General features: G+C 40.5%; 1 protein-coding gene across 1 annotated transcript in view; it reads right to left on the bottom strand.

The window, feature by feature from the left end:
• LOC139752129 (alpha-2-macroglobulin-like) overlaps positions 1 to 24,582 on the bottom strand; it is a 196,432-nt gene that overhangs the window by 114,243 nt on the left and 57,607 nt on the right. Inside the window, exons 9-12 of the mRNA XM_071668047.1 lie at positions 24,328 to 24,561; positions 23,157 to 23,336; positions 13,782 to 13,956; positions 6,081 to 6,242 (exon numbers count right to left, since the gene is read on the bottom strand). Coding sequence (XP_071524148.1) covers positions 6,081 to 6,242; positions 13,782 to 13,956; positions 23,157 to 23,336; positions 24,328 to 24,561 — 751 coding nt within the window. The remainder of the gene's footprint in view (positions 1 to 6,080; positions 6,243 to 13,781; positions 13,957 to 23,156; positions 23,337 to 24,327; positions 24,562 to 24,582) is intronic.

Raw genomic sequence — 24,582 nt, 5'->3', positions numbered from 1 at the left:
AAGTATAAGTTTGTTTATATCGTACCTGGACTGAGTTATATGAGAGAGTACTGATTGAGAAGGTGAAAGAACAATGTGGATTCAGAAGTGGTAAAGGATGTGTGTATTAAGTTATCTATATTTATATTCATTTTTTTTTTTTTTTTTTTGCTTTGTCGCTGTCTCCTGCGTTTGCGAGGTAGCGCAAGGAAACAGACGAAAGAAATGGCCCAACCCACCCCCATACACATGTATATACATACGTCCACACACGCAAATATACATACCTACACAGCTTTCCATGGTTTACCCCAGACGCTTCACATGCCTTGATTCAATCCACTGACAGCACGTCAACCCCGGTATACCACATCGCTCCAATTCACTCAATTCCTTGCCCTCCTTTCACCCTCCTGCATGTTCAGGCCCCGATCACACAAAATCTTTTTCACTCCATCTTTCCACCTCCAATTTGGTCTCCCTCTTCTCCTTGTTCCCTCCACCTCCGACACATATATCCTCCTGGTCAATCTTTCCTCACTCATTCTCTCCATGTGACCAAACCATTTCAAAACACCCTCTTCTGCTCTCTCAACCACGCTCTTTTTATTTCCACACATCTCTCTTACCCTTACGTTACTTACTCGATCAAACCACCTACACCACACATTGTCCTCAAACATCTCATTTCCAGCACATCCATCCTCCTGCGCACAACTCTATCCATAGTCCACGCCTCGCAACCATACAACATTGTTGGAACCACTATTCCTTCAAACATACCCATTTTTGCTTTCCGAGATAATGTTCTCGACTTCCACACATTCTTCAAGGCTCCCAGAATTTTCGCCCCCTCCCCCACCCTATGATCCACTTCCGCTTCCATGTTTCCATCCGCTGCCAGATCCACTCCCAGATATCTAAAACACTTCACTTCCTCCAGTTTTTCTCCATTCAAACTCACCTCCCAATTGACTTGACCCTCAACCCTACTGTACCTAATAACCTTGGTCTTATTCACATTTACTCTTAACTTTCTTCTTTCACACACTTTACCAAACTCAGTAACCAGCTTCTGCAGTTTCTCACATGAATCAGCCACCAGCGCTGTATCATCAGCAAACAACAACTGACTCACTTCCCAAGCTCTCTCATCCCCAACAGACTTCATCCTTGTCCCTCTTTCCAAAACTCTTGCATTCACCTCCCTAACAACCCCATCCATAAACAAATTAAACAACCATGGAGACATCACACACCCCTGCCGCAAACCTACATTCACTGAGAACCAATCACTTTCCTCTCTTCCTACACGTACACATGCCTTACATCCTCGATAAAAACTTTTCACTGCTTCTAACAACTTGCCTCCCACACCATATATTCTTAATACCTTCCACAGAGCATCTCTATCAACTCTATCATATGCCTTCTCCAGATCCATAAATGCTACATACAAATCCATTTGCTTTTCTAAGTATTTCTCACATACATTCTTCAAAGCAAACACCTGATCCACACATACTCTACCACTTCTGAAACCACACTGCTCTTCCCCAATCTGATGCTCTGTACATGCCTTCACCCTCTCAATCAATACCCTCCCATACAATTTGCCAGGAATACTCAACAAACTTATACCTCTGTAATTTGAGCACTCACTCTTATCCCCTTTGCCTTTGTACAATGGCACTATGCACGCATTCCACCAATCCTCAGACACCTCACCATGAGTCATACATACATTAAATAACCTTACCAACCAGTCAACAATACAGTCACCCCCTTTTTTAATAAATTCCACTGCAATACCATCCAAACCTGCTGCCTTGCCGGCTTTCATCTTCCGCAAAGCTTTTACTACCTCTTCTCTGTTTACCAAATCATTTTCCCTAACCCTCGCACACATTTATATCTATTATACTTTGTCACTGTCTCCCACGAGGTAGATGAAATAATGCCCCAACCCACCCACATACACATGTATATACATACACGTCCACACACGCACATATAAATACCTATACATTTCAATGTATACATATATATACATACACAGACATATACATATATACACATGTGCATAATTCATACTTGCTGCTTTTATTCATTTCCAACGCCACCCCGCCACACATGAAATGACAAACCCTGCCCCCGCATGCGTGCGAGGTAGCATTAGGAAAAGACAACAAAGGCCACATTTGTTCACACTCAGTCTCTAGCTGTCATGTATAATGCACCGAAACCACAGCTCCCTTTCCACATCCAGGCCCCACAAAACTTTCCATGGTTTACCCCAGATGCTTCACATGCCCTGGCTCAATCCAATGACAGCACATCGACCCCGATATACCACATCATTCCAATTCACTCTATTCCTTGCACGCCTTTCACCCTCCTGCATGTTTAGACCCTGATCGCTCAAAATCTTTTATTTAAGTATTTGCTTAAATAAAGGTTAGTGAGAAATACATAAGAGAAGGAAATGCATCTGTTTGTGGCATTTACGAATCTGAAGAAAGCATATGATAGGGTTGTTAGATGCTTTGTGGAAGGTCTTAAAATATATATGGAGAGAAAGAAAAGCCCCCTAGAAATAAGTGAGAAGTTTTTATCAAGGGTGTAAGACATATGTAGGTGTAGGGAGAGAGGAGAGTGAGGGCTCCTAAGTGAAGGTTGGTCTGCAACAGGGGTGTTTGATGTCATCATGACTGTGGTGGTGAGGGAAGTAAATGCAAGAATCATACAGAAAGGGGTGAGTGTGCAGTCTGTAGGAGATGAGGAGGTTGTGGAAGTAAGTTGTTTTTTGCTGATAACAGAGCACTGGTGGTAGATTTGAGTGAGAAACTAAAGAAGTTGGTGAGTGAGTTTGGATGTGTGTAAAAGAAGAAAGATGAGAGTGAATGTGAATAAAAGCAATGTTATTAGGTTTAGCAGAGTAGAAGGACAGGGTAGTTAGGGAGAGAGTCTGAATGAAGAAAATTTGGAGGAGGTGTTTTAGATACCTACGAGTGGTTATGGCAGCAAATTGAAACTGAAGTGGAAGAGAGTCATAAGGTGGGTGAGGGGGCAAAGGTTCTGAAAGCATTGAAGAATATGTAGAAAGAGGAGTCATTGTCTGAGAAGGCAAAAAAAGGGTATGTTGGAAGAAAAGTAGTGGCAACCAATGTTCTACAGGTACATGGTATGGGATATACATGAGGATGGATGTCATGGAAATCAAATGCTTGAGAACAATACATGGTGTGAGGTGGTTTGATTAAGTTATAAAAGAATAAGAAAGAGGTGTGGTAAAAAAGGTGTGGTTTGGGAACAATATATGGTGTGAAGTGGTTTGAGTGAGTAATAGAAGAGTATGAGAGAGGTGTAGCTGCGAGAACTGTAGGTGTGCTGAAACAGTGTAAACATTAGGAAGGAATGAGTGAGAAGAAGTTGACAAAGAAGATATATATATGTCGTAATTAAAAGGGAAAAGGAGGAGACCAAACTAGAGGCAGAAAGATGCAGCAGAGGCCAAACTGGAGATGGAAGGATGCAGTGAAAAAAATTCTGAGTGATCTGAGCCTGAACATGCAAAAGGATGAAAGACATGGAATGGGAAAGAGGTTTGGGAAATCAGTAATATGCCAAAAAAAGATATAAACATAATGTCAAAAAATTTGAACCACACAAGGATCATAGCCCTGATGAAATTTCACTATATTTGCCAAAGATGTGTACAGATATGCTTGATACACCATTGCTCAAGATGTCACTGGAGAGAGGCAAAGTGCCAAAGGAAAGGAAAATAGCAAATGTCATACCTACATATAAGAAAGGATACCAGGGACGGGTGTTGAACTAACAAGTTTGATGTATAAGGTTACAGAAAAGATAATTAAAAATCAAGTGAATGACACTCTGCAGATAAAAATTCCCCAAGGAAAAGCCAGTAGAGTTTGGGGGAAAGGAGATCCTGTGTAACTAATCTCTTAGACTTTTAGGAAACAGCAACTTTAGTCCTGGACAAAAGGGAAAGTTGGGTGGACTGTTTGTATCTGGACTGCCAGAAAGCATCTGACACTACTCTATGTAGTAGGCTAATTTAAGAAACCGGATCACCAGGCAGGAATCAGAGGAAAACTCATTCAGTGGATAGAAGATTATCTCAGGAGGAAGGGATAATTGACATATCAAGGGACCCTTTTCCAAAACAGTTGAGGTGACCAGCAGAGTGCCACAGGGTTCGGTCCTGGGTCCATTACTCTTCTTAATCTACAATAATGACTTGCCAGAAGACTTGGAATCCTTCCTAAATATGTTTTCAGATGATGAAAATGTCATAAGGGAAGTAAAAAATGAAGAGGATTACATAAGCTTAGGAGGATACCTAAACAGACTGAAGTTAATCTGAAACATGGTTGATGAAATTCAACCAAAGCAAATATAATGAGGATGGGACAAAGTGGAAGAAGGACTCAATATGATTATTATCTAAATGAAAGTAACCTACAGGATTCCATGTGCTAAAAGGATCTGGGAGGCAACATTGTCTCTAACCTGTTGCCAAAGTCCAACATTGAGAGAAAAGCTTGGGAAACAAACTTTCTCCTGGCAAACATCAGAATAGCTTTCAGATACATAAATAAGGAAATATTCTGCAATCTATTCATAGCCTACATAAGGCCTAAACTAGAATATACCTCTCAGGTTTGGTCACCAAACACAAAGAAGCACAAAAAGCTAACAGAGGAGGTCCAAAGGAAGGTAACAAAGATGGTACCAAAAAAATCAAGAGAACTAGAACTAAGTTACAGGAAAAGGCTTGAAGCTTTAGATTTACTCACCCTGGAAGGGATAAAACTGCAGAGTGACTTGATCATAACCTTAAGTCTTTAAGTGATCAGTGATATGAACAGTGAACAGTTGTTTGAGAGATGTAGTGACAGAGCAACCACATGTCATAACATGAAATTAAGTAGAAAATATTTTCAAAAAGATGTAAAGAAAACCTCTTACAGTATTAGAGTGATGGATGAATGGAAAAGAATGACTGAGGGCATGGTTACTGCAGAAAGTATACATGAATTTAAGAAGTCGTTTTACAGTAAGAATGTTTAAGAGATGGAGCCCCACAATTAAAGAACTCCCTTCCCTCACCATCAAATAGATTATTACATCCTGACACCACAGCAGCAACATCAAATGTGCAGCATAACATTACATAACTGAAACAATATCTTATCCAGGAAAGAATGCCTGCATCTACAAAAAAAAGCCTTCAGGCTCTCTTTTCACACCAGATTAGTAATAAATCCAGCTTACAACCTTCAGTCACCTTGATTGGACAGTTACTCCTAATGAGCAAAACACCAGCCAATCTAAGCTTCACTCACAATATGAAATTTACTCCCCACATCAATAACATCAACATAAAAGCAACACACAAACTAAATGCCCTTAGAACACCAACTTGCACCAGCTTTGGGGAAGAAAAAGAATCCTCCAATATCCTCTACTGACAATTCATCAACACCACCTTGAACTGTATCTCACCTGCCTGGTCTTCTATCCTCTCCAAGAAAATATAAAAATGCTTGCTACAATCAACAAAAAATAGTGAACTCTGAACAATCACTAGCTGCCTATCAACCTTAAACATTTAACACTTTCACAACAAAATAAAAAGCCTTCCAATACTGTCCCACCTCAACATGTTCAGCAATGAATATCATGCAACAGCACTAGACCCCTCCCATCATACCACTATTATAACTAATCACTAACCCCAAACTTACCCCTGCCCTTCACTTCAGTAACCTCTACTCACAGATCCTTCAACCTAATAAATACAACACTGACAAGACACAAATACACCAAAATAACATGAAAAGTACAGAATAACCAACCTGATAACTCAAGTCAAACTCCAACCCATAAAGCATGCACTCATCAGAAATCACATTCCTAGACTAACACAAGTCACACTCTGCTTATGCTCTGGATAACACCTATCATTAGAACACTATAGATATCATTTCAACATATCCCATGACACTTCATGCCATTAACAGTGAAAAGTCATTTTATGTACCCTTTACAAAAATATCTATTGGCTTCACCTGGTAGCTCCCTTTCAATCATTTTCTGACAATATTCATGGTCATCAGTCTGGGCATGTTCCCACTCATCAACCATGGATTGTTCTACAATGGTGAATACTTTTTCCAGCGTAAGATCATCATCTGAGGAAGACAGTAACTCAACGCTTTTGTCCACCACACCTGATAAAAGAAAAGGAAATTAAAAGAATAAAGCCATGAAGCCTCTAATAATAGATAGTTAGTACTTATACCAATTAAAAATTCCCCTGCAATATAAGTATGGTGACATCTACATACTCCAATACATACTACAAATCCCATGCTCTGGTATTTGAGAACCCATGACAGCATTTTCTAAGTGCAGAAGCTATAAAGTAAACCATTTAATAGTAGTTTAAAGGAAATACAGATATCTGGTGATGAAATAATAAGGTTCTTCATGCATGACAGGGAACCTGGGATTGGTGAAAAAATATGGGAATAGGGATTCTTTAATAAACCATGTTAGAAAATTATGAGCGTTGACAAAATAAATAAACATGAGTTGGAAAAGAGAAAAATCAAATCTATCAATTTATCTATACCTCTAATGCCTGTTCCATTCTGGAACTCCCTCAAAGGGGTGGCCATTGCAATAGAGTCTCCATAACTAGTGAACTCTAGTGCTGCCTCTTAACCTTTAGTGCCTCACCCTTTAACAGGCCACTGGCAGAGGACAAGTTTACTGCAATGTTTGCAGAAGCTCCTTCCTAATGTTCCTACTGACTACTTCTACCTAATGCTCCTACCTACTACTTCTATTTATTGCTCCCACCATATTGCCAAAAGGCAGGGCTAGCACACAGCACTCCCCAGAGGAAATTCTAGAGTTAAAATGAATGAATTGTGTGAGTTAAGTGCTGTCAAGTGTTATGTGTGACAGGAGAGATTGCATATTTGTAAACAGAATGCCAATAGTCCATTTGTGGGTTAGGCAGAAAGAAAAGACAGTGACTTAGGTCAGAGGACACTGAAATGCTGGTTTTCTACATAGCTGTCACTAACCCTCCCAATGCCAAGGCAGATACCTCCATGGTCATTGGCTGCCTACCAACTACTACCTACAAAGACATTTGGCTTCAACTGTTCTGGTTTATTCTTCAACATCTCTTGTGTACAAGTATTCCAGCAAAATTCATACTAATTCTATTGAACCAAATGAGTAACATACTTCATGGTAAGGCTTGTATATTAAAAAGAAATGTGTAGGCTTCATGACATGTATCATGTTGCCAGAGCAAAACATTTATCTTTACTATCATAACATCATCCCCTAATAGAATTAGAAAACTCATGGTCTTAAAAAAGTCTAAGACCTTATGGTCAAGGTACAAGGAAACATTATTTATGAGAATTTTATAGGTGGTGCACAATTTCGATGACATGATGTCCAGCTGCTTCTATAGTCTCCATACTTTTGTTCTCTACCTCCTCAGTGGGAGCTAAAAGACAATAAAAAGGATAAATAGCACAGGATATGAGAAAATTACTCATTCTTCAACAATTTGGGCCAAAGTTAAACCTGCTACCAATATGGTAAATGGACTGGATGATCTTTCTGGAGACAAGAATCTTTTCTGCATACAATATCTAGTAACACATTCACTGTTGCAACAGAAGCTGGATCTCTGATTTGTTGCATTCAACTATCACTTGATTCTAAAAAAAAATCTTGTGAGGATGTAAGGCATGGGCTGTGTGTGTGTGTGTGTGTGTGTGTGTGTGTGTGTGTGTGTGTGTGTGTGTGTGTGTGTTTTTGGAGAGTGAGAATTGAGACAGCTAAGAAGAGTGTGCTGAAGTGGTTTGGACATATGAAGAGAATGAGTGAGGAAAGGTTGACTGAAAGGATATATGTGTTAGAAGTGGAGGAAACAAGAACAAGGAGACCACATTTGTGTGAATAGGGGGCTGTGGTTCTGGTTTATTATGCATGACAGCCTGAGAATGAATGTTAGTGGATATGGCCTTTCTTCCTCTGATCCTGGCACTATGGAAACAGCAATCAAGTATGAGAAAATATCACACTAGATCACGTTTCCCACTTTAGTGAGGTAGTGCTAGGAAGAGATAAAGAAAGATCACATTTCCCTACACTCATTTTCTACCTGTCATGTGCAATGCAACAAACCAACAGTCCTCTGTCCACAACCAGGCCCCACAAACCTTTCCATGGTTTCCTCATATGCTTCACATGCCCTGGCTCAGTACAACTTCATTCTAATTCACTCTATCCCATCTATGCCTTTCACCCTCCTGCATGATCAGGCCCCACTCACTCGAAATCTTTTTCACTCCATTCTTCTATCTCCAGTTTGGTCTCCCCCTCCTCCTTGTCCCCTCCACATCTGACTCATATAGCTTCAATGTCAACCTCTCTTAACTCATTTTCTTAATGTGTCCAAACCATTTAAGCACACCCTTTTTGAGCTCTTTCAACCACTCTTTTCATTACCACACCTTTCTTGTGTCCTTTTACTACCTACTCAATCAAACAACCTCACATCACATATTACCCTCAAACGTTCCATTACCATCACATCCACCCTCCTCTGGACATCCTCATTTATAGCCCATGCCTCACATCTATACAACATTGTAGGAACTACTAAACCTTCAAATATACCTATTTTTGTCCTTTCATATAGAGACCTCTCTTTCCACACATTCTTCAACGCTCCCACAACCTTCTCCCCCTCACCCATCTGGCAACTCATTTTTGCTTCCATGGTTCCATTTGCTGCCATATTCACTCCTCGGAACCTAAAACACCTTACTTCCTCCAAAATTTCTCCCCTCAAACTCACATCCCAATTATCCTGTGCCTTTACCCTGCTAAACCTAATAAACTTGCTTTCATTTACATTAACTCTCAACTTCCTCTACTCTTCTAAACTCAGTTGCCAACTTCTACAATTTCTCAATCAAATCTGCCACCAGTGCCATCATCAAACAACAACTGACATACTTCCCACGCCCCCTCATCCCCTACAAACTGCATACTCACCCATCTCTCCATGTCTTTTGTATATATCTACATCATCACCCCATCCATAAACTATTCAAAAGCCCAAGATGACATCAAATCCTTGCTGCAGAACAGCTTTCTCCTGGATCTATTCCTCCTCATACACATAGCTTACACCCTTCATAAAAACTTTTCGCTGCTTCCAGCAGCCTTCTTTCCATATCGTATATTCTTATGACCTTCCATAAGGCATCTGTACCAATCTTATATGATTTCTCGAGATTCATTAATGCCATATACAAATCCTACTTGTTTTTCTTCACAGGGGAATAACAAAAGAATATCACATGAAGGTATACGATCATATCTAAAAGGAAACAAGGCTCCTAGCCTGACCCACAACTACCTAAGGAACAAGGTTGCTCCTGAGGAATACATTGCCCAACCCAATGTCCAACTCCTCACTGAGATGCAATGTTTTGTAAAATAAACTCACTGTGTGAATGAGGCAGGATAGGCTTTTTAAAAAGATGCTTTCAGATCATAAAATGCTTGATACAACATTTCTGTCCAAATGATCTTAGGTTTATTATTCTTAAGTGCCTGATACAGAAGAAGGGCAATGGCAGCAAATTTGTTGATAAAGCTTCTGTAGTATCCTTCAAAGCCCAAGAATTAACACGTGTTTCTTGTTGTTAGGAGGTTGAACACTAGATTCTTTCTAAATTTTACTTCAGACAGCACTTAATCCCATTTCATACAATGTGTCTAGGGAATTCGACCTATTCCAGTATGAAGTCACACTTGCTGGGTTTGACAGTCATAAAATGCTCCTTCAAATGCTGCAAGGAGCTATGTATTGCTAAACACTGCTGTTGTGGATTAGAACGTCATCTACAAACAGCTCTACCCTATGTATGTCACCTAAGAGTTTCCTCACAATCTTGATAAAAACTGCTGGAAGTTTGTCAGAAGCTGAAAGGTTGTACATGGCAGTGATTTTAAAGACCTAGGGTGCTGAAAGTGGTCATCTTGCAACTGTCAAGATGCAGTGGAATTTGGAAAAATCATTTGGCCAAATCCAGCTTGGTATAGATCTTAAACTTGCTCAGCCTACTCAGTAAGACACCTTATTCTGATATATGTTTGGCATCAAACTTAGTAATGGCATTCAATTTCCTGAAGTTGCCAAAGATATGCATGCCTTCATCCTCTCGTCCACCACATCCATAGGACTGCATGTAGATAGCTCAATGTTACCTGCGTTTTCTGTTGCTGCAATCTCATTCACTAAGGCTTCTAGCAGCCTGCAAGGAATGGAATAAGGTTTGGACCTCACCTGTGTCTTATGTCAATAAGGCCTATCTTGTGTGGTTCCACTGACATGACCAAAGACACATCTGAGAAGACATCATCACACTCCCCAAGAATTACCTGAATCTGCTGTTTCTATTGTTTGCTCAGATGAGTGGAGATGGGTATGTCTTGGCTTGCCCTGCTCTGGCTTCAACTGGGGACCTCGAGTTACCCTACCTCTTTCATGACTTTGTCTGTGTTCCCACAGTGCTCCTGTACTAGCAGTTGTTCTATTCATCAGTTCAGCCACTGGCATACAGAATCTCACTATACTTTTTCAGTATGTTGGAATGAAACAGTTTTAGTTACATACCCAAGTGGATAATACAGCTGGTGTTGAGGGGCATGACACCAATGAGTATGATGATCTCTTTCTTTGAGCTAGTACCCTGTTACTATTCAAAGGAAGTAGCACCAAGCACCAATCTCCAACCTGCAAGTTACATAGCCTGGTCTTCAGATCGTAATACTTCTTCTGGTCTTCTTGTGCCTTTAGTAGCTCTTCCTTTACAAGTTCACACATTTCTCAGAAACATACCAATACATCATCCTAACCTTTGGTGAAGACTCTTTGTCACCAACAACTCATGCAAAACTTGCAATAGTCCTCTCACTGCCCACCCATACAGTAATGTGAAGGTTGATCAAAGTGCCATTAAATCTCTCACAGTCATGAGGTGATAAGGTGCAGTCTTCAATCCTTTGACTGGAAGCAGTCTGTGCACCTCATCCATTATATCAGAGGTAAATTGTGAACCTCCGTCAATAAACACTTGCTTAGGTGTTCACACCCTACAGAAAATCTGGAGTAACACCACTGCTACCATAGCCATATCTGTAAACTTGAAACGCACTGCTTCCAGCCATCTTGTGAGGTTTACTTATGCCTATATACATGGGGTTGTCGTGAGCTTGGGTGTCCATGGATCCTACTACATCAATCACTACCTATCCAAAAGGTTCAGAGATGATGGGTAAGGGTTGAAGAGGTGCCCACGGGATCCTCCCTTTATCAATGATCCTCTGGCAGGTATCACATAAGCAGCACATCCTCAGGATGTCTTTACCCATTTTAGGCAAGATGAACAATGCCTCTACATGGTCTAAGATCTTCTGGTGTCCCATGCGTCTGCTCAGGGATAGCTCATGTCCCATCTTGATGACAGAAGCACATGAAGTTCACCAGCACTAATCAAATGAAGCTTTACTTCTGAAACAAAAGTGACAACAGTAAATTCTCATCTGCTACTCCATGAACTGAATAATTCTTTCTCCCTTCTAATAGACTTGTTTTTGACAGACAAACTGGCAAATCTTGGCTATTTTGTCATTCATTCAATAGTCTGTGCTGTTGTCTGCCCCTTTAATGAGATCACTTGATGTCGCTACCAGGAGAATGACTACTTCCTTCTTAGATTCACCTACTTTAGCCCTAGTGGTTACTGCAGCAGCTGTTTGTGGCTTTTGAATGGCATTCACCCTAGCTACCACTAGAACATTACCCACCATAAAATTATGGGCCAAAGTATCACACACACTACAGCACAGACTTTCCCCAGAGAAAAAGTGTATTAAATCTAATACTGGTTTTGAAATAATCATGCTCAAAGCTATCAAATGCTCTTCACATCATAATCCTCCCAGTATGATTTTCAGACTTTACAAAGTCTCTTAGCAATCTGAAGATCCAATGCACATTGCTATTAATGTTTCTCCTTCAACTTGTCCTTGCTCTACTTCAATGCAATTGTTCAGGTAACCCGTTAGTAGATCTTCATCCAACTGGTCATTGTTGGTGTGAACGAAAGGTGACCAACATTCATCCTTGCCCTTAGTTTTTATCTGGACCACAATGTTGGCATGCTACACCTTCCAATAACAATGCTTGTAGGTGATGTGCCTATCTTTTGTACAATTACTGTACCATTTATTTTCTTCAAGCTACGGTGGGCAGTAACTGTGGTGTGTAGCTGTGATGTTTGGTCCTGTTTTGAGGTCTGTAGTGAATGGTTCTTCTGGTTTGAGGAGAATGACACCCAGAATTGGGTTACTTCCCCAGGGAGTAACCATGTGCTGGGAAATATTTGTTGTCCATGTCTGCCATTTCTTGTGAGGTCTTGGCTTTGTGTATTGTGTGGGTGGCCATCAGACCCTTAGGAAAAAATTTCCCCACCTCAAGGAATGGTGGTTCCAACAATGTTGTACGGTTGTGAGGCATGGGCTATAGATAGGGTTAAGCGGAGGAGGTGGATGTGTTGGAAATGAGATGTTTGGGGACAATGTGTGGTGTGGGGTGGTTTGATCGAGTGAGTAATGAAAGGGTAGGAGAGATGTGTGGTAGTAAAAAAAAGTGTGGTGGAGGGAGGGTGTTTTGAAATGGTTTAGTCACGTGGAGAGAATGAGTGAGGAAAGATTGACAAAGAGGATATATGTGTCAGAGGTGGAGGGAACAAGAAGTGGGAGACCTAATTGGAAGTGGACGGATGGAGTGAAAAAAATTTTGAGCAATCAGGGCCTGAACATGGAGGAGGGTGAAAGGAGTGCAAGGAATAGAGTGAATTGGAGCGATGTGGTATACCGGGGTTGACGTGCTGTCCATGGATTGAACCAGGGCATGTGAAGTGTCTGGGATAAACCATGGAAAGTTTTGTGGGGCCTGGATGTGGAAAGGGAATTGTGGTTTCGGTGCATTAAACATGACAGCTAGAGACTGAGTGTGAACAAATGTGGCCTTTGTTGTCTTTTCCTAGTGCTACCTCGCACACATGCAGGGGGTGGGGGTTGTCATTTCATGTGTGGCAGGGTGGCGACAGGAATGAATAAAGGCAGCAAGTATGAATTATGTACATGTGTACATATGGATGTGTCTGTGTATGTATATATATGTATACGTTGAAATGTATAGGTATGTATATGTGCGTGCATGGACGTGTATGTATATACATGTGTACGAGGGTGGGTTGGGCCATTCTTTCATCTGTTTCCTTGCGCTACCTCACTAACGTGGGAGACAGCAACAAAGTATAATAAATAAACATAAATATATAATATTCTTTTTCTATTATACTTTGTCGCTGTCATGTTTTCTTTCACCTCTGAAGCTGTTTATAGAGTGATTTGTTAACTAAAGGCAGGTTGTCTGATGCATTGTTAGGGGTAAAAGTTGTTTTAAACTTTCAATTGAACTTTTTTCTAAAGCATATACCTCATTTTCCTTACTTACTGACTAAATGATGTTAAAAGGTTTTGTTAGAATACTGTTAATAATATTCAAAACCTAATCTTGTTACTTGAGAAGGTATTTATTAGTTTACAAACACATGAATTCTTTGATAAGAGAATCAAAAGTTAGTCCTTACCAAGACTACAAAGAGAATGAGGTTCTGCAGATATATCAAGATGAGCTTTTTCCCCTGGTTCAACCTTAGCATTGGACCAAACAAGACTGACTTTGTTCGTGAAACATTTCTGAATCTTCAGCTCTTGAGTATCTGATACTACCTCTCCATTATCACGGACGTACCAAACTACCACCTGGGGATGGACATAGTGAAAGAAGCATTATTATCTGGAAATAAATGTATGAAGACTGGATAATGGACATCACAAAAGTCTTAATTCAATCATTAGGTAAAAAGATTTGTCAGAGGTGTAAGGTGCAGTTTGATATCTTATTTCCCTCACTAGTAACTTTTAAATGTCTGTCTTAATTTTTTTTTTTTTTTTTTTTTTTTTTTTTATACTTTGTCGCTGTCTCCTGCGTTTGCGAGGTAGCGGAAGGAAACAGACGAAAGAAATGGCCCAACGACCCCCATACACATGTACATACACACGTCCACACACACAAATATACATACCTACACAGCTTTCCATGGTTTACCCCGGACGCTTCACATGCCTTGATTCAATCCACTGACAGCACGTCAACCCCTGTATACCACATCGCTCCAATTCACTCTATTCCTTGCCCTCCTTTCACCCTCCTGCATGTTCAGGCCCCGATCACACAAAATCTTTTTCACTCCATCTTTCCACCTCCAATTTGGTCTCCCTCTTCTCCTCGTTCCCTCCACCTCCAACACATATATCCTCTTGGTCAATCTTTCCTCACTCATTCTCTCCATGTGCCCAAACCATTTTAAAACACCCTCTTCTGCTCTCTCAACCACGCTCTTTTTATTTCCACACATCTCTCTTACCCTTACGTTACTTATTCGATCAAACCACCTCACACCACACATTGTCCTCAAACATCTCATTTCCAGCACATCCATCCTCCTGCGCACAACTCTATCCATAGCCCACGCCTCGCAACCATACAACATTGTTGGAACTACTATTCCTTCAAACATACCCATTTTTGCTTTCCGGGATAATGTTCTCGACTTCCACACATTTTTCAAGGCTCCCAAAATTTTCGCCCCCTCCCCCACCCTATGATCCACTTCCGCTTCCATGGTTCCATCCGCTGACAGATCCACTCCCAGATATCTAAAACACTTCACTTCCTCCAGCCTCTCACCATTCAAACTCACCTCCCAATTGACTTGACCCTCAACCCTACTGTACCTAATAACCTTGCTCTTATTCACATTTACTCTTAACTTTCTTCTTCCACACACTTTACCAAACTCCGTCACCAGCTTCTGCAGTTTCTCACATGAATCCGCCACCAGCGCTGTATCATCAGCGAACAACAACTGATTCACTTCCCAAGCTCTCTCATCCCCAACAGACTTCATACTTGCCCCTCTTTCCAAGACTCTTGCATTTACCTCCCTAACAACCCCATCCATAAACAAATTAAACAACCATGGAGACATCACACACCCCTGCCGCAAACCTACATTCACTGAGAACCAATCACTTTCCTCTCTTCCTACACGTACACATGCCTTACATCCTCGATAAAAACTTTTCACTGCTTCTAACAACTTGCCTCCCACACCATATATTCTTAATACCTTCCACAGAGCATCTCTATCAACTCTATCATATGCCTTCTCCAGATCCATAAATGCTACATACAAATCCATTTGCTTTTCTAAGTATTTCTCACATACATTCTTCAAAGCAAACACCTGATCCACACATCCTCTACCACTTCTGAAACCACACTGCTCTTCCCCAATCTGATGCTCTGTACATGCCTTCACCCTTTCAATCAATACCCTCCCATATAATTTACCAGGAATACTCAACAAACTTATACCTCTGTAATTTGAGCACTCACTCTTATCCCCTTTGCCTTTGTACAATGGCACTATGCACGCATTCCGCCAATCCTCAGGCACCTCACCATGAGTCATACATACATTAAATAACCTTACCAACCAGTCAACAATACAGTCACCCCCTTTTTTAATAAATTCCACTGCAATACCATCCAAACCTGCTGCCTTGCCGGCTTTCATCTTCCGCAAAGCTTTTACTACCTCTTCTCTGTTTACCAAATCATTTTCCCTAACCCTCTCACTTTGCACACCACCTCGACCCAAACACCCTATATCTGCTACTCTGTCATCAGACACATTCAACAAACCTTCAAAATACTCATTCCATCTCCTTCTCACATCACCACTACTTGTTATCACCTCCCCATTATATATATATATATCAAGTATTACAATTTCCTTCAAGCCCTGATATTTCCTATTTTTCCTTCTTTCCTGGTGTCAATTCTATACCTTAACACTCTAGTGCACTATGATGTGCAAGTCATGTCAATGTGTGGTCTTGTCCAATTGGCATCTGACACAACACTGGCATCATTCAAACGATAGAAATTTATCTTAAATTGAATAATTGTGATTGTCATGAAACTCTGGTAAATCATTTATCAAAGCCTGCTCTCTCATGGAAATCCATATCTGTTGAGATATATGGCAACCCTACATGGCATACACCATAGGGGCATCAGTTATCTCCCAGCAGCCATGCCAAAAGGTGCTGTGCATCAGCCTTTAAAAAGTTTCTTTAATCCATCTCATTCAATCCTGGCCCTTCATTATGCAGTAATATTTGCTTGTAAAACTGTTTGTAAAGGGTTTGTTGGTGGATTTCACATTTCACTAGTTCAGAATTGTAGCCATCATTTGTGTGAGAACCACTGCTCTCTCACAATAAATACCCCTCTATGCATACAAAAAATGCCACATCCCTACCATACCAGGAAACCAAATTTGTTAGAGGATTACATTGTGAAGTGATCAAGAGCAGTAAGCATATAGAAGTGCAGCTTGCCAAAGGGGACTGAAATGTTTATTTTTAATGTTAAAAAAAGGCAACACTCTAGAGTTAAACATCTAAATTCTCCTTATGCTCCTAAGATTATTTACTCCAGTCAGCTCAATTACAAAAAAATTAGCACAGTCACCTAAAATGCATGATGGAATCAGCCATATGGATAACAATTTTTCAAGTTATTCAACTTATTTCAATATATTAAATAATTCAGACACAGAATTATTTTAAAATATTTTACAGATTTGTAAATATTTTACCTATAGGAAATATCAATATTTGTAAGGAGTGAATTAGCTGTGTCAGCATAGGCCAGTAAAAAAATAAAACTTTCACAAATTAGACTGGGCACTGGAGTGACTGCTATATGGTGTAAGCTCTGGGTTGGTGAATTTGAGTAGAGGAGAGACATATGCTGTCTTTCAAGCTGTAAGGTATTTACATTTGTTTATTATATTCATTTATTTTGCTTTGTCGTTGTCTCCCGCATTAGCGAGGTAGCGCAAGGAAACAGACGAAAGAATGGCCCAACCCGCCCACATACACATGTATATACATACACGTCCACACATGCACATATACACACCTATACATCTCAACGTATACATATATATATACACACACACAGACATATACATATATACACATGTACATAATTCATACTGTCTGCCTTTAGTCATTCCCATCGCCACCCTGCCACACGAAATAACAACCCCCTCCCCCCAAATGTGCGCAAGGTAGCGCTAGGAAAAGACAACAAAGGCCACATTCGTTCACACTCTGTCTCTAGCTGTCATGTAATAATGCACCGAAACCACAGCTCCCTTTCCACATCCAGGCCCCACACAATTTTCCATGGTTTACCCCAGACGCTTCACATGCCCTGGTTCAATCCATTGACAGCACGTCGACCCCAGTATACCACATCGTTCCAATTCACTCTATTCCTTGCACACCTTTCACCCTCCTGCATGATTAGGCCCCGATCACTCAAAATCTTTTTCACTCCATCCTTTCACCTCCAATTTGGTCTCCCACTTCTCCTCGTTCCCTCCACCTCTGACACATATATTCTCTTGGTCAATCTTTCCTCACTCATTCTCTCCATGTGACCAAACCATTTCAAGACACCCTCTTCTGCTCTCTCAACCACACTCTTTTTATTACCACACAACTCTCTTACCCTATCATTACTTACTCGATCAAACCACCTCACACCACATATTGTCCTCAAACATCTCCTTTCCAGCACATCCACCCTCCTCCGCACAACTCTATCCATAGCCCACGCCTCGCAACCCTATAACACTGTTGGAACCACTATTCCTTCAAACATGCCCATTTTTGCTTTCCGAGATAATGTTCGCGACTTCCACACATTCTTCAATGCTCCCAGAACTTTCGCCCCTTCCCCCATCCTATGATTCACTTCCACTTCAATGGTTCCATCCACTGCCAAATCCACTCCCAGATATCTAAAACACTTCACTTCCTCCTGTTTTTCTCCATAACAGGGCTTGCCTCACCTCACTTACAAAGAAAACTTACTGTGCAAATGAATTCCTGCATAGGTAATTGAAAAGTAACAAAAATCTACTTAGTCATTTACAAAAGAAACATTACAATGATAACGTCTGATACAAAACAATTAACACACAGGTCAATTTAGTTTCAAAACTAAATGAACCCTTACTTACAACACTAAATACAAGATTTCCAAAAGTTCACAAATTATTCACATCAAAGGTGTTCGCTATTAACACAATGCCTGGTAACTTTCTTAATTTGATTCACACTACAATTAAGTCCACATGGCCAAACCTTAATATGGCAGGTAAGTCACACACTTTTACCCTAATTAACTCTGTCCTTAAAGTCCTTTACACATTAACCCTTAATACCAGCATACTTTCTCACATTCCAACACCAAGTCCACAACATATTAATCTGCCTCACCACTCTTATGTTATTCACTTCTGGAACCCAGTCTGAGTACTTAGTCAAACCAACACTTCCTCATAACCACATGGTCCTCTAGTTTAGCGTTAATATTTGCACAGTCTAGCTACAGCCTGGAATATTCTATGCCACTCCCCAGAACCAGATAGATCTCACTTGGGACATTTCCCCTCCCTTGAGGAACCCTTGGCCTCTATACATACGACCATCCATGACACAATGTAACAGGCCAGATCCTTCCATACAATTCTTGGTATTGTACATCTAATCATGGCCAACGTCTCTCAGATGACGCTAAGTTGCCAACAATATGATTCCTGTCAAAAATCCACAATATCCTAACTGCCAGGAATTCCACATATCGTCACAACAATCTCTGAATCTCTTTGCACCATACACATCCTTGTTCTACAACTCAGCCAACATACCTGCTTAGATAATGGCAAAATTTCCACCACACATTAAGGACACTGTGTTCTTACACTTGCCACGTACATGCCCCAGGGTATCAAACCACCGAATAGGGTTCCCACCAACATGAAGCAGACCTGCCAACCTCAACCAGCTAACTTCGCTGATTACACATTGTTTGATTGAAGCAGTTACTATTGCTGTTAGAAGCATTGCTAATTCAAGGGAGAATTCCTTGTATAGTTTCACTGGAAGATCTATGGGTGTGGCTCAGCATTTGATTTTAAGGTCCTGAAGGTGCTTAGCTACTTGATATTTCTCTACTGTGTTTGAGGATGATGGGGTTAGTAGGCATGTTAGGAGGGAGCTGATGTCAAATTGAGGTAATCATTGGCAAATAGTGGTAAAGCAGTTATTAATTTGGTATGCGGCTCCCTCACTGTTAAGTTCGTATACACAGGGGAAGGAGGAAAGCCTTCACTTGTCATAGCCAGTTAGTTCTTTTATTCTACTGTACCAATGCCCAATGATGGCCTGCTTTAAATGCTGCACCATGTTTGGGGAACAGGTCTTCTTCGCAACTTGTACCTTGCATTGCACTTTGTTATGAAGTTGCTTGGAGAAGTCGTTGTGATTGTTGAATGCTCAATTCCACCGCTGCATAAGTTGCTTAATGCAGTAGGAGATCCATGGATCATTGTCCAGGTATAGTGTTACTATCTTTTCAGGAAAGAAGTGTTGGTAAGCCTGGCTGAAGGTTTCATGATACTTCTCCCAAATGATTTCAACATCCTCTTCACTGGTCACCTCAGCCCAGTGATGACAAGTTACCTGCCAGCCATAATTTTTCTTTCCTGAGTGAGTAAGTGGCTGATAAGTTTTGGCGTTGCCCACTTGTGCTGGAAGATGGTGGGGGTGGAGGACCACAACAATGATAAACGAGGACAGCATCCATGAGGAAAGAAAGGCATGGGTGGCAGGTAGTAGTTAGCTATGTCAGTAAGAATCAGATCAAGAGCATTATGACCATGCGTAAGAAAGTGAGCAATATTAGAAAAGTAGAATTGTTCTTGGAAGATGGTGGTGTCTATCTCATTGAAATATCCCAAAATCACAAACACAGACCAAGGGTACCTTGTCCTAAGTGTATCAGAAGTAAAGTAAGGTGCTCTGAAAGTGCCCCCAAAGTGGAGGAGAGTGGCAGATGGCAGATCACACAATAATTGATGATGCCATTTTGACATGGGTGTAATGTAGGCAAAACCTTAACTCATAGCACTTCCAGACCCCTCAGGTTAGTTTACTGTAAGCTGAGCTAGATGTAAGTCTTTGTAACAGAAGAGTGCCACACCTACACACTTTGATGTACAAAGGTGGGAGATGGAAATGTAGTCACTCATGGTGCTAATTTCAGGAATAATCTGCCAGGCCTCTATAACTGCTATGAGCTGGCTGTGGACTGACCTGGTGGTGATGACTACTTCCTCCATTTTGTTGGACAGGGAGGTAACGTTTGATAGCAAACAAGTTGGCTGGTTATACCATTTCCGTGGAAATGTAAAAAGTTTTAGGAGTTCAATTTTCGTTGGTCTGTGCTGTCATCTCTTGGTAAATAATATTTCATCTGCTTTCCCATAACTATGCCTCTGCTTACCTCTGGCATGAAATATTGTCAATTATTTCAACTTCTAAAGAACACAGGTGTTGGGATAAGCATTACTCTTCTTCAAACAACAGATATGTGTACTGGTGTATTGTCAATGTTGTGGTGGTGTTTAAGTTATGTGGCCTTGTGACCATAACCATAGGCACTGTGGGAAACATTATCACTGTTCACTGTAAAGTGATATTTGTTCGAATTTGACAATCTTGTGTGAAGACAGAGGTCTGATTAAGTGTAATGTAAATATCCAACTTGGGGGTATCACAAGACACAGTTGATCTTGGGCAGCTCAGGAGTGCCACAAACACGTCTGTCCCCCTCAAGTAAGTAAGTGTGTGTGTGTGTGTGTGTGTGTGTGATGCATCCATACGTGCCATTACCAATCTGTCTATTTATCTGATGCCTGTTCCCAACTGGAACTCCCTTAAGGGGTTGGTCATGGCAATTGAGTCTCCATAACTAGTGGCCTCCATTGCCACTTTGTTGCATTTAATGCCTTACCCTCAACAGGCCACTGGTAGAATGCAACTCTAGCACAGTGTTTGCATCGGCTCCTACCTAATGTTCCTACTGACTACTTCTACCTAATGCTCCTGCCTAAATGTTCCAACCTACTACTTCTATATATTGCTCTTACCATATTGCTAAAATGCAGGGCTAAAGCACAGTGCTCAAAGCAGGAAAATCTAGGGCTATGAATAAGCTGTGTAAGGTAGGTGTTGTCAAGTGTTATGTGTGACAAGGAGAGATTGTATGTTTGTAGACAGAATACCAGTAGTCCACACATGGGTGAGGTAGAAAGAAAAGACAGCTACCTGGGTCAGAGGAGTGCAACGTGACAACCAATGAAATGCTGGCTCACTACACAGCTGTCACTAACCCTCCAAATACACAGTCAGGTAGTAATGATAGTATACCTCCCTGATTGCTGGCAGCCTACCAACAACCATCTTCCTGTAACTACCTATCAGTGATTACCTATTTGTACTGTTCATTCTCTACTATCACACAGCCTCTAAAATTCATGTTTGCTGTCTCCATTGACCATGTCCTCAGTCATTTTGTTCCATTCATCCACCACTCTTATACTATATAATTATTCATTTACACCATTTCTAACAATTTTCTCACTTAATTTCACGTTATGGTCTTGCTCCTTAACAAGTTCTCATAACATCCCCAAACATCTACTCTCTGGTGTTTTTATCTCACCTCATCTTTGCTTTCATTCCTAGTCTTCTTTTTGCAGATATAGTTTTGACTGAGAGGTTTTGGGACACACCCATAACTGAGTCCACATCAGCCATTCCTGGCTCAGGCAGTGCTTGAGGTCTCAAATTATTTCATCCATCTATCTATCTACATCTCTGATGCCTGTTTCCTTTTAGAAGACCCTCTAGTGGGTGGCCATGGCAAAAGAGTCTACGTAACTGGTGAACTCCAGTGCCACTTCTTAGCCTTTAGTGCCTCACCCTAAACAGCATGGCAGATGACTACTCTAACACAATGTTTTCAGAGGCTCCTACCTATTGTTCGCACCATCTACTATTACCTAATATTACTACCCAATGTTCTAACTTACTAGTTCCAACTAATGCTCCCAGCTAATGTTCCTACCTATCACTTCTGCCTTATGCTCCTGTATAATATTCCTATTACCTAATATTACTACCCAATGTTCTAACTTACTAGTTCTAACTAATGCTCCCAGATAATGTTCCTACCTATCACTTCTGCCTTATGCTCCTACTATTTTGGCTCCTACTATTCAGCCAAAAGGTAGTTCTAACTAATGCTCCCAGCTAATGTTCCTAACTATTACTTTTACCTTATGCTCCTGTATAATATTCTTATCAACTACTTCTATCTATTCCTCCTACAATTCAGCCAAAAGGCAGGGCTAGCATACAGAACTCATCGCAGAAAAATCTAGAGGTGTGAAGAATGACATGTGAGTTAAGTGCTGTCAAGTGTTATGTGCGACAAGGAGAGACTGCATGTCTGTGGGTGAGGCAGAAAAAGACAGCTACCTGGGTCAAAGGAGTGCAACTTGACAACTACTGAAGTGCTGGCCTTCCAGTACCAAGGCAGGTAGTACTTGTATTATACCTCCTTGGTTGATGGCTGCCTACCAACTACTACCTAAATGGTAAATTATCTCTCAGAGTAATACTGGTAACAGTAATGAAACTTTCAACAATAATTTTTCCTAAAAATATGAGGAGAACAATGCATCTTTAACTGAAAATGAAATGCCTTTTGGTTACATAAATAAAATTTTTACCTATCTTTGGCAAGTTTCACTTTTATACATTAACTTACTGCACTTATTCGCTTTGCCTTGTGTATGTGTATATGAGAGAGAGAGAGAGAGAGAGAGAGAGAGAGAGAGAGAGAGAGAGAGCCAAAATGATTAATAAATCAAGGTATAAGAGCACATCCGCACTAATTCACCTACCTTTGCTTTGGGTGAAGCAGTTGGCGGAAGTCTGACCAGCAAGTTTTTGACTCCTCTGACAGTATGCTGGGATAGGGATGGCAGTTGCCCTAGCACATGTTCTTCATCTAGAGGCAAATCTGTAGAGTGAAGTTCATACTCCTCTGTGCTGGAGAACTGGATCTGCCCTCGTGACACAACCTACCAAGAAGATATCTCATGAAATTCTGCAAGTCAATGTACAACAAGTTTGTTTACAGACTCATTGACTTTAAAAACAAAACACAGGGAGTAGCAAATATGATTTTTAGTTATGATGATAAATGATCATAAGAAAATGCTTACCTGGAGTAAGAAAGATTCATAAGTTACTGGTTATAAATGAATTTTCTTGTATTGAATCTAAGAATTTCTACAAAGATCAAGCTACAGGTCAAATGAAGCACTATGCAGTGTTCATCATGCTTTGAAAAAATTCTGTCTCTTCAACAGGATTCTGTGCATGAGAAGTGGTTAGTGGATAGTTCTCTGAGAGATGCAGGGACAGAGCAAGCAAAGGACAACATAAAATTGAATAAGAAGCTTGTAATTAAGGATGTTAAGAAATACTTTTCTAGTATGAGGATGGTAGGTAAATGGAAAAAGATGGATCGATGTCATGGTTAATGCAGACAGCATACATGAATATAAGAGGCTATATAATAGAAAGTATTCAAGAGCTGTAAAACTCCCTCTATGTACAACACAAATAAGTAATTACAATCTTTATATTAAATAAGAGCAGAGAGTATTCAAGAGCTGTAAAACTCCCTCTCCATGCAATACGAAAGGTAATTAATCTTTCTATGAAAATTAAACTTGCAAGAATGAGCTTCAAAATGTAATGACAAAGTAAGCAAGCACGAATGAAATACAAAATGGAAAGAAAACCAACAGGTGCTAAGACCTGTTTGGCAAGATATGGAAATACTGACATGTGAAATGAAGTCACTTCCCTCAATAACAGGAAGTGGAAGTTCACAAAGAAGTGTAAATCTAAGCTGACAAGCACAAGTCATGAATCACACAAAGATGAAGTTCTCATCAATCAAAGAATATCACTGACATACTAATGATACCAACAGTAAATATTCGAATTACCAACCACTCAATGAAAGAGGACTAAAAATACTTTCTTAAATTCACTTTATACCTGAATGGTAATGTTGGCTTTTGTCTGGTTGACAGCAGCATACAGCACTGGAATAAGATGCTCCTGTGGTTTCCCAGAATGACACACAAGATGGTCCTCAGGAACATGAATAACTAGTGAGGAATTTGAAGGGGAGAAGTATCTCTGTAAATTGTGATGGTAATCTGATTGAAACATCAAGTACTGCCACCGTGATGCAGGACTCTTGATTTGAGGATAAAGGATTGCTTTAATCTGAAAATAAAGAAATGGATA

This window comes from Panulirus ornatus, chromosome 12 (genome assembly GCF_036320965.1).
Source record: "Panulirus ornatus isolate Po-2019 chromosome 12, ASM3632096v1, whole genome shotgun sequence".
In the NCBI taxonomy this organism is placed as follows: Eukaryota; Metazoa; Arthropoda; class Malacostraca; order Decapoda; family Palinuridae; genus Panulirus; species Panulirus ornatus.
The sequence above is the reverse complement of the archived record's forward strand: the minus strand, read 5'-3'. Positions and strand labels throughout refer to the sequence as shown.